The sequence below is a fragment of the Lepus europaeus genome, chromosome 5, assembly GCF_033115175.1.
Source record: "Lepus europaeus isolate LE1 chromosome 5, mLepTim1.pri, whole genome shotgun sequence".
Classification (NCBI taxonomy): domain Eukaryota; kingdom Metazoa; phylum Chordata; class Mammalia; order Lagomorpha; family Leporidae; genus Lepus; species Lepus europaeus.
In genome coordinates, this window is record NC_084831.1 from 53,841,319 (window position 1) to 53,853,574 (window position 12,256).

The 12,256-nt window shown below is 41.8% G+C and overlaps 1 protein-coding gene across 9 annotated transcripts in view; it reads left to right on the forward strand.

The window, feature by feature from the left end:
• Window positions 1-12,256, forward strand: part of PATJ (PATJ crumbs cell polarity complex component) — a 445,385-nt gene that overhangs the window by 372,296 nt on the left and 60,833 nt on the right. For all 9 annotated transcript variants that reach the window (XM_062191443.1, XM_062191441.1, XM_062191445.1 and 6 more), the window contains one exon: window positions 2,247-2,380. In XM_062191443.1, the coding sequence (XP_062047427.1) occupies window positions 2,247-2,380 (134 nt within the window). The remainder of the gene's footprint in view (window positions 1-2,246; window positions 2,381-12,256) is intronic.

A 12,256-nucleotide genomic window follows, 5' to 3' on the forward strand; every position in this document is an offset into this window, starting at 1 on the left:
ATAAGCTAAAAATGTTTTTTGCATTTTTAATGATTGGGAAAAAATTAGAAGTATTTCTTGAAAACTTTATGAAATTCAAATTTCTTTGTCCATTAATGATGCTTCATTGAGACACTCATTGGTTTATATATTGTACACTGTATTGATAGAGTTAATCACAACAAAGACTTTATGGCCGGTCATGATCCAAAATACGTTTACCTGACCTTTGCTAATAAGAAACTTTGCTAACTATAGATGTGGACCAGTTGAGTTTGGTAGTATATATCATGTATTTCTACCTAGATAACAAAATTTGTCATCCTGCAATTTAATCTGTGGATATTTCACTTATTTCCTCATCCACTTAGCCAACATTTTTGGAGGACTCTGTGATACTCAGTCAGGCCTGGCTAAAGCGAGGCCAAAGTAGAGGAGGGAAAGAGACGCCACCTCCCCACCTCCAGGTTCCCTGGCTGTTTTCTCTGTCCTCGAACTGGGGCAGAGCAAGTCATTTACGGAGGCAGCGTGAACTTATGGCGGAGCATCCATGAAGTGGTGCCACTGTTGGCCGCCCTCTTTGTTGTGAATCAACGGGAAAAGCAGTATGAAATACATGTACTGTGAGATGGTCTAGAGAGAAATTAGGTCTACAACTTAATATTCTGCTTCTAATAGGCCACTTTTTCTTGTTGCTGAGGATATGTCACTAAATTTCTCAGTCTTCACCAGGAGGCCATTAGAGTAACAAATATAACTAGAGAGGAACAGAATGTATTTGGCTGCCTCCTGAGGCAAGACTCTGGGCACCTCACCCACACTGTCCATCTCATTCCTGACGAGTGAATTCATGTACTTCTCTGATGAGCAGGGAGCCCCATTTCACATACTCATAATTCCCTTTCTGGGAACTGCAGTCCACCTGTGCATAGCCCCTGTACCCTCTCATCACTAAGTCTAATTTTGCTCAGAACAGAATCCCCCCCCAAGCTAAACATGCCTGTTGCTTTTTGCTTAACCAAGCAAGAACCAGATAGTGTTTTAGGCTCACAAGCCACAGTCTTGGTTGCAAGCTCCTGTGCTCTGCCGTCGGTAGTGACATAGCAGCTGTGGGCTCCTCGCAGGTGAACTCATGGAGCTGTGTTCCAACATCACTCTTTATGGACACTGACATTTGGGTTTTATATAATGTTCACGTGTCTTTAAGTGTTATTTTTCTTTTGATGATTTTCAACCTATTCAAAATGTAAAGACCATCCTTGGTCTGCGGGCTGCAGTCCACAGCCCCTCACTTTTGTGTGGGTGTGATAAGCATTGTGGATCTCGCCTTGGCTTCTGTGCAGGAGCTGCAGCCAACCAGCACCTGGGCCCTCTGCTGTCAGCCTTTTACTGAATTGGTGTTCAGATCTCCTTCTAATACATGATAGTTATCAGTTACCAGAAAAGATGGCATTCTCTGTAGACTGTTCTCTGAATAATAGTCTCTTGAAACTATTTAACATGTTGAATGGGTCAATCGTTTATTGAGTCAAGTTCAGTTATCTAAAAAACACATGTATGTAGAATTTATGCTAGATAAACAGATGTTATTAAAAATCCTACTAACACTTTCAGTTTTTGGAAAGGCTCAATCTAAAACAATGATTTTGAAAAATAAACCTTTGTAAAACTACAGTTCACTCTTTCAACAAGATTTTTACTAGTAAACTTAGCATGTAAATCTTGAATGACATGTTTAGTATTTTTGGCTATATATAATATATTTAAGGATAAATTTTAGGTAATAGTATTTTCAGGCACGTACTATGTTGATTAAATCCTTTAAACATCTTAATTCATGTGCTGCTTTAACTGAAAGCATTTAATCACTTTTCCTTGATATAACACAAGGCAGAATCTTCTGTCCTTGCAGGCTTCATTGTTTCTCCCTGAGACATATGCCTTTGTGTACCTAATCGCTTAATCATCTTAAATTTTTCCATACCAGTTTTCATGATCTGTTTTAAAATTTAAAACATTTCAAGTATAACTGAAACTGATGCATTGCAGTCAGGAGAAATTCTGGTTGTAATCTCAGAAGTGTCATAGGAATGCCATGTTTCATCCCTGGGCAAAGGGGCGGTGATGATCCAGGTTTTTCCTTCCTGGCGCTTGGCAGGAGCAGGTGAAATGATAAACACGTGTGCACTCTGAACTCCCTGAGTAAGGGAGTGTGCCAGCTGTGCCCCCCACCACTCACCTTCATTCTGTGTTCCATCCTGTTCCAGGTGGCTTCCAGGCTCCTCTGTCAGTGGACCCTGCAACGTGTCCCATTGTCCCTGGCCAGGAAATGATTATAGAAATATCCAAAGGACGTTCAGGGCTTGGTCTCAGCATCGTGGGAGGAAAAGACACACCCTTGGTGAGTTTCCAGGAATGAAATACATCTACTGTCTCTTAGTTGAGAGCCTTGTTATGGTCCTGTGTCCCATGCACAGAAGACTCACCTTTTTCATAGGATGGGAGAAAAACACTCTAAGTATGTGTGCATCCATGTTCTGTCCAGCTGCGAGCTTTCCTTTAGTATGTAACCAAGATTTTGACCATTGAGGATGTCTGGTATTTTTTACAAGTGCTTATTTGACGCAAAAACATCATAGCAGCATTTAGGAGTATAGCTGAAATTGGGGACAGGCATTGTGGTACACCAGGTTAAGCCACTGCTTGGGATGCCTGCATCACATCACATATTGGTGTGTTGTTTTGAGTCATGGCTACTCCATTTTCCAGTCTAGGAACTCGGATATATATATATATATATATATATATATATATATATATATACACACACACACACATACATACATACACACACATATTTTTAATCAATGTATATATATATTTAAATAGTACCTTTCAAATAAATACTAAATAAATCTTTTTTAATGACATCAAAAGATATAAAGTGGTAAATAAATACCCCTTCCTTTATCCCACCCCTGCCTCCAACCCCAACCCCTAAAATAAATCCCAGGGCCTCTTGTTTAGCATCAATCACTCTTATTAATTAGTTTGCCTCTAAATGAATACTTTGGTATTTCTTCTTCCTCTTAAATATGATCTAGAAAGTTATTTTCCCTTTTTTGGCAGGAATATAAATTTCTGTGTTAGTACCAATGGAAAGTAGGAAGATCCTATTCTATTTTTCTGTAATAAACAGTCGTCCCCCAAAGCACTAGGAATCTCCAGGGCACATCTGCTGTAGAAACCTGGGTCTTAAAGCTTTTTCCTTGTTTGCTGGCCTTGGCCCTTCTCTCACCTGCCACGAGGCCTGATCTCATCCATCCCAGTGTCTTTGTGAACCACCTCTCCTGACTCAGAGGCAGGTGTTGACTTACTATGGGATTCTATCTCCTTCCACTTGAGTTACAGTATGATTGAAGTGGTCTCTGGAGGCCAGGATGCTTCATGTCCTGAATTCTGCCTTTGCCTGTGTGGGCAGGAACCACCGCTATGCTGTGATGTTTCTTTTAGCTTGGCTGGAACTATGCTCAGTGACCAATTGTAGCACCCAGCTCCTTCCAGTGGTGTTCACCTCTGTAAGATCCCAGTCTTGGCTCATTTCTCAGTGTCTGGCCATAGGTTTGTTTTTGTCATTGAGAAAAGAAGCATACTCTTCTTCAGAGGTTTCCCTTCAAGTAATTCTGTCTAGGCCATGTTTTTAAATTATATTTTTAATAATGCTTCTACTTGTATACGATCTGGTCTCTCAGAAATTCAAGGAAACACTCTGAGCAGTCAGCCAGCCATTCATCTGGCTCCTACTGTATGCAGGAGGCTACGCACCACCCATGTAGGGCCGGAGCAGATGCATTCCAGACTCTCAGACTCTGCTCCCCACCCTGCACACTGCTCCCACCAAGCTCCTGCAGCTCCTCCAAGCTGCCCCTTCCAAAAAGTCTTCTCTGCTTTCCCTGGCCCCCGCGGCCTGGCCTCAGCTGGACGCAGCTAGTGCTCTCATTGAGCCTTCAGTCATATTTCTTCTCGACTACTTGCTAGTTAGGGCAGGTTCCTTAGCCTTCTGGGAGTCTATTTCCTTATCTGTTACTGGAAATAGCTGTACCTTGAAGAGTTGCTAGGAGGAACAAAAAGATGACCTGTGTACAGTCTTAGCCTCAGGCCTAGCACATAGGACACAATTGCACTGGATACGTACCTTCTCCGCACCTCAGTTTCCATACATTCGAAGAGATGCTTGACTCATCAGGCTGTATTGAGGATCAGAGGTTTAACAAAGAGGAGGAAACTGTGTGTGTGTCATTGTCATACCAAGCCTTTGGGACAGTATTCAGAAACATTTGGTTGACCCTGACCTTTAGGTTTTTCCTTGTTTTCCCATGGAGGTATTCCTGAATATTAAGTAAAGCCATGTGGTGGGCCTTTAAAAAGTTCCTGGAAAATTAATATTGTGAAAAAACAATTGGGGTCTAGATTTCAAGAATTTTTTGCACCTAAATAAACCTTTTAATCCCATTTTTCCATGAACTTTTTAATTACTCTTGTATTTAAAATGAACCAGGAAAGTTATATTTTAAGGAACTTCTGTAGTAAGTTTTTTTTTTATAGAGGAAAAAAAATCTCACTCTGTGATTTATTTTCTGTAAATATACACCTCTTTATATTGCTTAAAATAAGGCAGAACTAGATTTCCCAGAGGAAATTAGAGAGCATGTCTGGCCAGCTGACTGAGTTGTGGTTTCTGTTTTTATTTTTTGTTATTAGTGTGGTTTTGCTTGTGTGAGCTGATTAGAATACCCAACAGGATGTACCCCCACTGCCCCAGGGTGTCTGATACTGCACTCATTTGTTCCACTGGCTGCCACCTGGGGGCTTCCACTGGGCTACACCACCCCCAACAGCCCCAGTGTGAAGCTGTTTTCTAAATATCATACTCTGCTTCTCTTGCCCCCATGAGACAGGAAAAAAAGAAAATTCGTTAAGAGTAGCTTGAGGTTCATAATATATAGCCCTGCCTTTTGAGACTGTAAATCCAATTGTCCTTGGAAGGATAAGTACCACTTAAAAATGAGAGATGGGACACAGTTTTTATTTTCTAACCTCAGGTACCTCATCAAAAGCCGTGAGTTAGACTCACGAGAAATATATAGGCCTGTACTTTGGTAAGGCTGAAAAGCAGGGGGATAGAAAGTGCTGGCCGCAGCGCGCCAACCGCGGCGGCCATTGGAGGGTGAACCAACGGCAAAAGGAAGACCTTTCTCTCTGTCTCTCTCTCTCTCACTGTCCGCTCTGCCTGTCAAAAAAATAAATAAATAAATTTTTTAAAAAAAAAGTGCTGTAACAAATAAAGCCATTGGTTTTCCATGACAAAGATCTTTCTTTTTCCTTTTTTTGCCCCCTCCAAATTTTGACGTGGATGTTGCAACCTCATTGAAAACTCTAGGTCACGTTATCCATTTGGATCTTGGGATCACATCCAGTCACTGAAGTTAGCAGAAAAAGATGACAGCCTATGAAAGGAAATTGTGGAGAACGTTGAGTCCTGCCATGAAAACACCTTTGCCCTTTGGATTACGTGGTGCATCCCTCCTCCAGCCTTGGTTCAGGGAAGCAGACCGTGATGAGTCCTGGTGACCCTTCCTCAGTGTCTGCACCAACTCTCCCAATTAGGATTTCCATGTCCTCTTTGTTGTGTGTCCAGCAAGATATTTTTGCCATCTTAGGGGAGTTAAGTCTCTGGGACTTGGTTTTGACACCACATCAGTCCTCTGTGTTATAAATAGATTCTCTTTAGCCAAGACAGATGGTTTCTTGAGATCACAGAGGGAGATCACACTTAGCATCCCATTGTGTTTGCAGCCGATCATCTAAACCAACCTTTTAAAATAGCAAGATAATGATGAGCATGGGCCTCTTGGGAAGGTTTACAAGCACAGATGGACCCAATCGTCACTGAGAGAGTTCTGCCTCTGTTGTTTTAATCTCATGCTTTTGGAGAATGTGACTCTTCTGTAATAGGTTGCACATGTTTGCTCAAGGCTGCCCTTTTAGGCGTTTAGCCTAGTGGTTGAGAAGCCCGAGTCCTGCATTGGAGTGCCTGGGTCTGGTACCTGGCTCTGGTTCCTGTTACCCAAAGAATAAATCATAAAGTTAACCTTCTACTACTAGCGTATCTAATAGGAAGAAAAGAGGTTAGATATATAAACAAAGAGAAAATATGCAAAGCTACTACAGTCCCCACTTTTATTCTTTGTCACAAGGCTATCAATAACATCTGTGACTTTCTCCTACTACCCACTGCTCATTTCCCTTCCCTTCAGCCAGACCTGAGCTGATCAAGTTTCTCTACCTGGTGGAGTGACCCAAATCATCTTTAACACTCTTTGCTCTTTTGGAATGCTGTAATTTTCCATTAACCTTTACTATTGAGTATAAGGTGTGTCCTCCGTGCCCCCAAGAATTTCCTGGCTTTTGGATTGAGTCCACCTTGCCCCCACTGGGTATGCAACTTCCTCTTGAAGAGTTGCATCAGTCACTCCAGCCAGTAGAGTTCCACTTATTTCTCATTGTTGGTTAAGTGGTGTGAGCAGTTCAAGTTGACCAGGTGGCAACCTCATGTTTGACTTCAGTAGATCCATTGTTGTGCCCCCCAGTGCCACTACCACCACCACCCTGTAACCCCTTGGAAACTAAGGTGTTCAGGTCAGTAGAGCTCAGAATTGTGAGCATAAGAAGCTGAAATTCTGTAAGCAGAATATTATAATAATATATATTACATATTGTAGGATATATAATCATAATGGAGCAGCCTCTTCCGCTTTCAGTCCTTGATTCCCAGGTTCTGTGGAGAAGATATCACCATATAATAGTCTCTGATTCAGGGTATATGATGCACTGTATCCAACGACAGTGGCGAAAGAAATTTTCCAATAGGCAGAAATTCAAGCCGTACATTTGGTAGTTTACTTTGGAAGGAGAAAACTTCATTCTTATAGGGCATTGTCTCCTAGCTGGAGCTAGGACCAGGCCTTCAGTGAGCCATTACAAATTACAACTAGGCCAAACAGTTCCTTTTGATGAGATGTATGGGAAAACTGGTTAATTTTGTAGACATGAACCAACTCTCATGCTTCCTTTGTATCAAGTGAGTTCCTTTGTACAAAGGATTGGAATGAGTTCTTTGGTTATTGTTCAGAATGCTTGATCATACGTATTTATTTCCTTCTTCGCATCCATCCGTCCTCTCATCCTCCTACTCCATCTCTGCCAGTTAGTTTACACTGAAGTCCTAAAGTTCAGAGGACTCACCCTAATCTGCCTAATGAAAGACCAAAGGCTTTTCTCTCTTCTGATGCTTGCACCGTATTCCTTAAGCCTCCACCTGAATCCCTTCTTGTTCCCTTCTCAGAAATGTTTGCTTGCTGATTAGAAGTTTTATCATCACTGTCCTCAAAGAAATATAATAAAGCTCTCCAGACTCATTCATTGGAGTTGTTTTATTATCAGCCTTGGGGGTTCTAGAAAAGAAAAAGAAAAACTCAAGAAATGAATCCTTTGTCTTGGAATATTGGTCGACTTGACCAGAGCAAATAAAGTAGACAAAGATTGAGGATAAGGTCTCCAGGACCCTTTGTGTGTGTCTCTTCCTGGGATACCATTGCCAGAGAGCCCATGCTGTAGACACTGTGCTCTAGCAAACCTGACAGGCGGCATAGCAGAGTAATGAGTCTGGTTCTTTGACATCAGAATCTCAGATCTTTAACCGTGGGGTCTGGACAAGTATCTTTACCTTCCTAGGTTAAATCTTCACTCATGCAACAATGGTGACAAAACTCTACCTCTTAAGGTTATTTTGTAGGTTCATCAATATAATGAATTTAAGAACTCCAGCTGGTGTATGCCTATCCTGAGTTCAGTTATTGTCAAGTATTAATAAGCATTTGTATTAAAGGAGATCTTCACCCTCTTATACACATGTCTTTGATATATTACCTGTGGCTGCTGTTGTAGCACAGTGGTTTAAGCCACCACCTGCAATGCCAGCATCCCATTTGAGCGTCAGTTCAAGTCTCAGCTGCTCCACTTCTGATCTAGTTCCTTGCTAACACACCTGGAATCTAGCCCAAGTATTTGGGCCCCTGCCACTCATGTGAAAGAACTGAATGGGGTTCCAGACTCCTGGCTTCAGGCCCAACCATTGAGGCCTTTTGTGGAGTGAATGAGTGGATAGAAGATATCAGTAGATACAAAATGGAATGCTCTGGGGGCCAGTGCTGCTGCGCAGCAGATTAAACCCCCAAGCTGCAGCACCAGCATCTCACATGGGTACCAGCTTGAGTCCTGGCTGCTCCACTTCCAATCCAACTCCCTGCTAATATGCTTGGCAAGCCAGTGAAAGATGGCCCAAGTGCTTGGGCCCTGCATCCACATGGTAGACCTGGAAGAAGCTCTTGGCTCCTGACTTTGTCCTGGCCTAGCCCCTGTCGTTGTAGCCATTTGTGGAGTGAACCAGTAGATGGAATACCTTTATCTCCTTCTCTCTCTCTCTCGCTCTCTCACTCTCTCGCTCTCTCTTTCCCCCTCTCTCTCCCCCTCTCCCTCTCTCTGTAACTCTGCCTTTCAAATAAATAAAAATAAAATCTTTAAATAAAGTGGAATGAACTACCAGGTGATAGTGAGTGCCCAATCCTAAGAAATACTTTGACAAAGACAAAGGCCAAGCAGATTTTCTGCAAGGAAATCTTTACTATTAAACTTTGAGTTATTTTTTTCTTTAACCACAGAGGATCTTTTACATTTATAATTCTTTTTCAAGATGACGATAGTATAGAAAAATGTTTTTCTCTCTCCCTCTTTCTCTCTCTGTGTATTCCCACTCACAAATTTCTTGGAATTTCAATGTCCTATTTTTTAATTTAGAAGAATTTTATTTAAAAAGCAGGAAGGTAGAGAGAAAAACAAACAGCTCTCATCTGCTGATTAACTCCCCCAGCGCCCACAGTGGCCTGGCTGGCCAAAGCCACGAGCTGGGAACTAAATCCAGTTCTCCAATGTGGGTGACAGGGACCCAAGCCCTTGAAATCACCTGCTGCCTCCTCCCAGGATACACATTAGTGGCAAGCTGGACTTAGGAGCACAGTTGGGACTCAAACCCAGGTACTGATTTGGGATGCTAGCATCCCGACCAACAGCTTAACCACTAGGCCAGATGCTGATCCCTTGAAGTTTTTAGGCGAGAGAATAAGGCCTAATTATTGTGACAGTTTTCTTTGTTTCATGGAAATTAGTGAGTACATTTTTGAAAGGAAAGTCTACAAATAGCAGCTCTAGTTTCCATACTTACATTATTCTTTTATGCCTGGAGGTAAATCTGTTTCTTTAGCAGGAAAAACAGTCAGATTAGGGCATTGGTTTTGTCTTTACATTCTAGGTACCATTCTATTATAAATAAGGGCAGTCAGTGGATTCCCAGCTTAGATTTATTAAATTTACATATTCTTAATAAATAAAAAGACATGGAAGGATCAAATTTAGAATCTTGTCATTATTTCCCCAAGTTTCAGGTCTTCATTTTGCTCACCTCCTGATTTAGTACTTACTTACTTACTTATTTATTTATTTGAAAGGCAGAGTTACACAGAGCAAGGAGGAGGGGCAGAGAGAGAGAGAGAGAGGTCTTCCATCTGCTGGTTCACTCCTAGATGGCTGCAACGGCCGGAGCTACACCGATCCAAAGTCAGGAGCTTCTTCCAGGTCTCACACACGGGTGCAGGGTCCAAGGACTTGGGCCATCTTCTACTGCTTTCCCAGGCCACAGCAGAGAGCTGGATTGAAGGTAGAGCCGCCGGGACTCGAACCAGTGCCCGTATGGGATGCCGGCACTGCAGGCAGCAGGCAGCTTTACCCACTATACCACAGCACCGGCCCCAATTTAATTCTCATTTACTACATTCTTATTAATGAGAAGTTCTGTAGCAAGAAGTATCGAGGTAGAAGGTTTCTCCCACCTGGATACCATGTGGCAGAGTTCCTCTATCTAGAAATTGCAGTGAAGAGTACGTATCAGCAGATTAAGCCACTACTTGTGACACTGGAACCCCGTTATTGGAGCCCTGGTACAAGTCCCAGTTATTCTACTTGTAATCCAACTCCTGCTATTGAGCTTGGGAAAGCAGCAGACTGCCCTAGTGCTTGGGCCCATGCCACCCACATGGGAGGCCCAGATGGAGTTCTGGCTCCTGGCTTTGTCCTGGCCCAGACCTGGCTATTGTGGCCATTTGAGGAGAGAGCTAGAGGATGAAGGATATGTCTGTGTGTGTGTCTCCCTGTCTGTGTCACTCTGCCTTTCAGATAAACAAGTAGGTAAATCATTTAAAACAATAAATAAAAAAGAATACCTGTCCTTTGGCTGTATCCACGTGTTGGGTCTGAAGGGGCCTCACTTAAATTCGTCATGTTGCATACTGTCATTTACCCATTGTAGTTGCCAATTTAAATGTAGGACTCCAGCCATTTAAACCAGTGGGTATTTTTAAAGTAAGCAGAATAGAAAACCATTTTACCTTTGATTAAGTGTTTTATTTTGCTGTTCCCCTTCACATGAACTTTGTGCAGTCTGTTTCATGAGGCGTGTGGTTGGCTTTGGCGGGTAATCCCCCAAAGCCTAGCTCCTTTTATCGTTATTGCTTAAGTCATATATTTTTATACAAAACATCTTATTACCTTCATTTTATTTTAAAATCAAAGCAGATTTTGCAAAAAGTCTATGAATCACACCAAAAGAATGTTAACGAATAGTACCTCTGAATTTCCAGATTGGGACATTTGCTGATCTTAACGAATATGACCATAAGCAAAAATGTTATGCAAGCTGAGTAAAATTTAAATAAATAAGGACCAGATGGAACTATAAAATATAATTCAAATATTATCCAATTTCCTCAAAATAAATCTATATTTCAGTATGAAAAATTATATTCATATTGATGAGTATCAACTTCTTGTTAAATCAGAGTTGGCAAAGGAACTCCTTTTAAGTAAACATGAGGCAGTTTCTTTATTGAGCATAAAAAGAGAAAGCCATTCAGTATTAAAATGGCAAACATTTTTATATATTCAAGACAGTTCTTATGTTTGCTGTTTTATTGCTGTGATTTTTCATTTTATATATTAGTTACCTATAAATAGTGTGTAAGAGTTTATAATCCCGAAGTTTAAGTTTTAGAATTGTTGACATTGTCCACTGCATTAAAATATGTAGAGGGGCCAGGTAAAGCCATCGCCTGCAGTGCTGGCATCCCATGTGGGCACTGGTTCGAGTCCTGGCTGCTCCGCTTCTGATGCAGCTCTCTGCTATGGCCTGGGAAAGCAGTAGAAGGTAGCCCAAGTCCTGCACCCACGTGGGAGACCTGGAAGAAGCTCCTGGCTCCCAGCTTCAGATCGGTGCAGCTCTGGCCATTGAGGCCATTTGGGGAGTGAACCAGCAGATGGAAGACCTCTTTTTCTCTCTCTCTCTCTGCCTATACCTATCTGTAAATGTGCCTTTTAAATAAATAAGTAAATCTTTAAAAAAATAAAACAAAAACCCATAGAGACTGGTGTTATTTCTTTCCATGTGACTGAGTACTTTAAGCCTTACTTTTTGAAAGACAAAGTTACAAAGAAAGAGAGAGAAAGAGAGCTTCCATCCATTCATTCACTCCCCAAGTAGCTACAATGGCCAGGGCTGGGTCAGGCCAAAGCCAGGAACCCAGAGCTTCTTCTGGGTCTCCCATGTGGGTGCAGGGGCCCAACCTGTTGGGCCAGGTTTCATTGCTTTTCCCAGGCACATTAGCAGGAAGCTGGATCGGAAGTGGAGCCAGGTCTCAAACTGGTGCCCATATAAGATGCCGGTATCTAGATGGTAGCTTAACCAGCTATGCCACAATGCTGACCCCTAAGCCTTAGTTTTATGTCAAAAGAGCCGCTATACTATAGCTGATTTAATACTCATTTGTGTTATCTAATAGTTTATTACCTGAGAATTTTTGTGTCGGTATTCCAAAATAGTACATACTGAAATTATAATCCATCTCTTCCTCTTCAAGGAGTTTTGTAGGTGTGCATTAGGGCATACAGACATCTTTGATCTTTTCATTGCAGAGTTTTGTAGGGATTAATGAGAGTTTGACTACAGTCTGATATTCTCAGAAAATCTGTGCAATGAACTCAAATTTATTAATGAACAGAGTACCCAGATTTTAAAAACCATGATTTCTAGTAGGATATAGAAAGGTTTCTC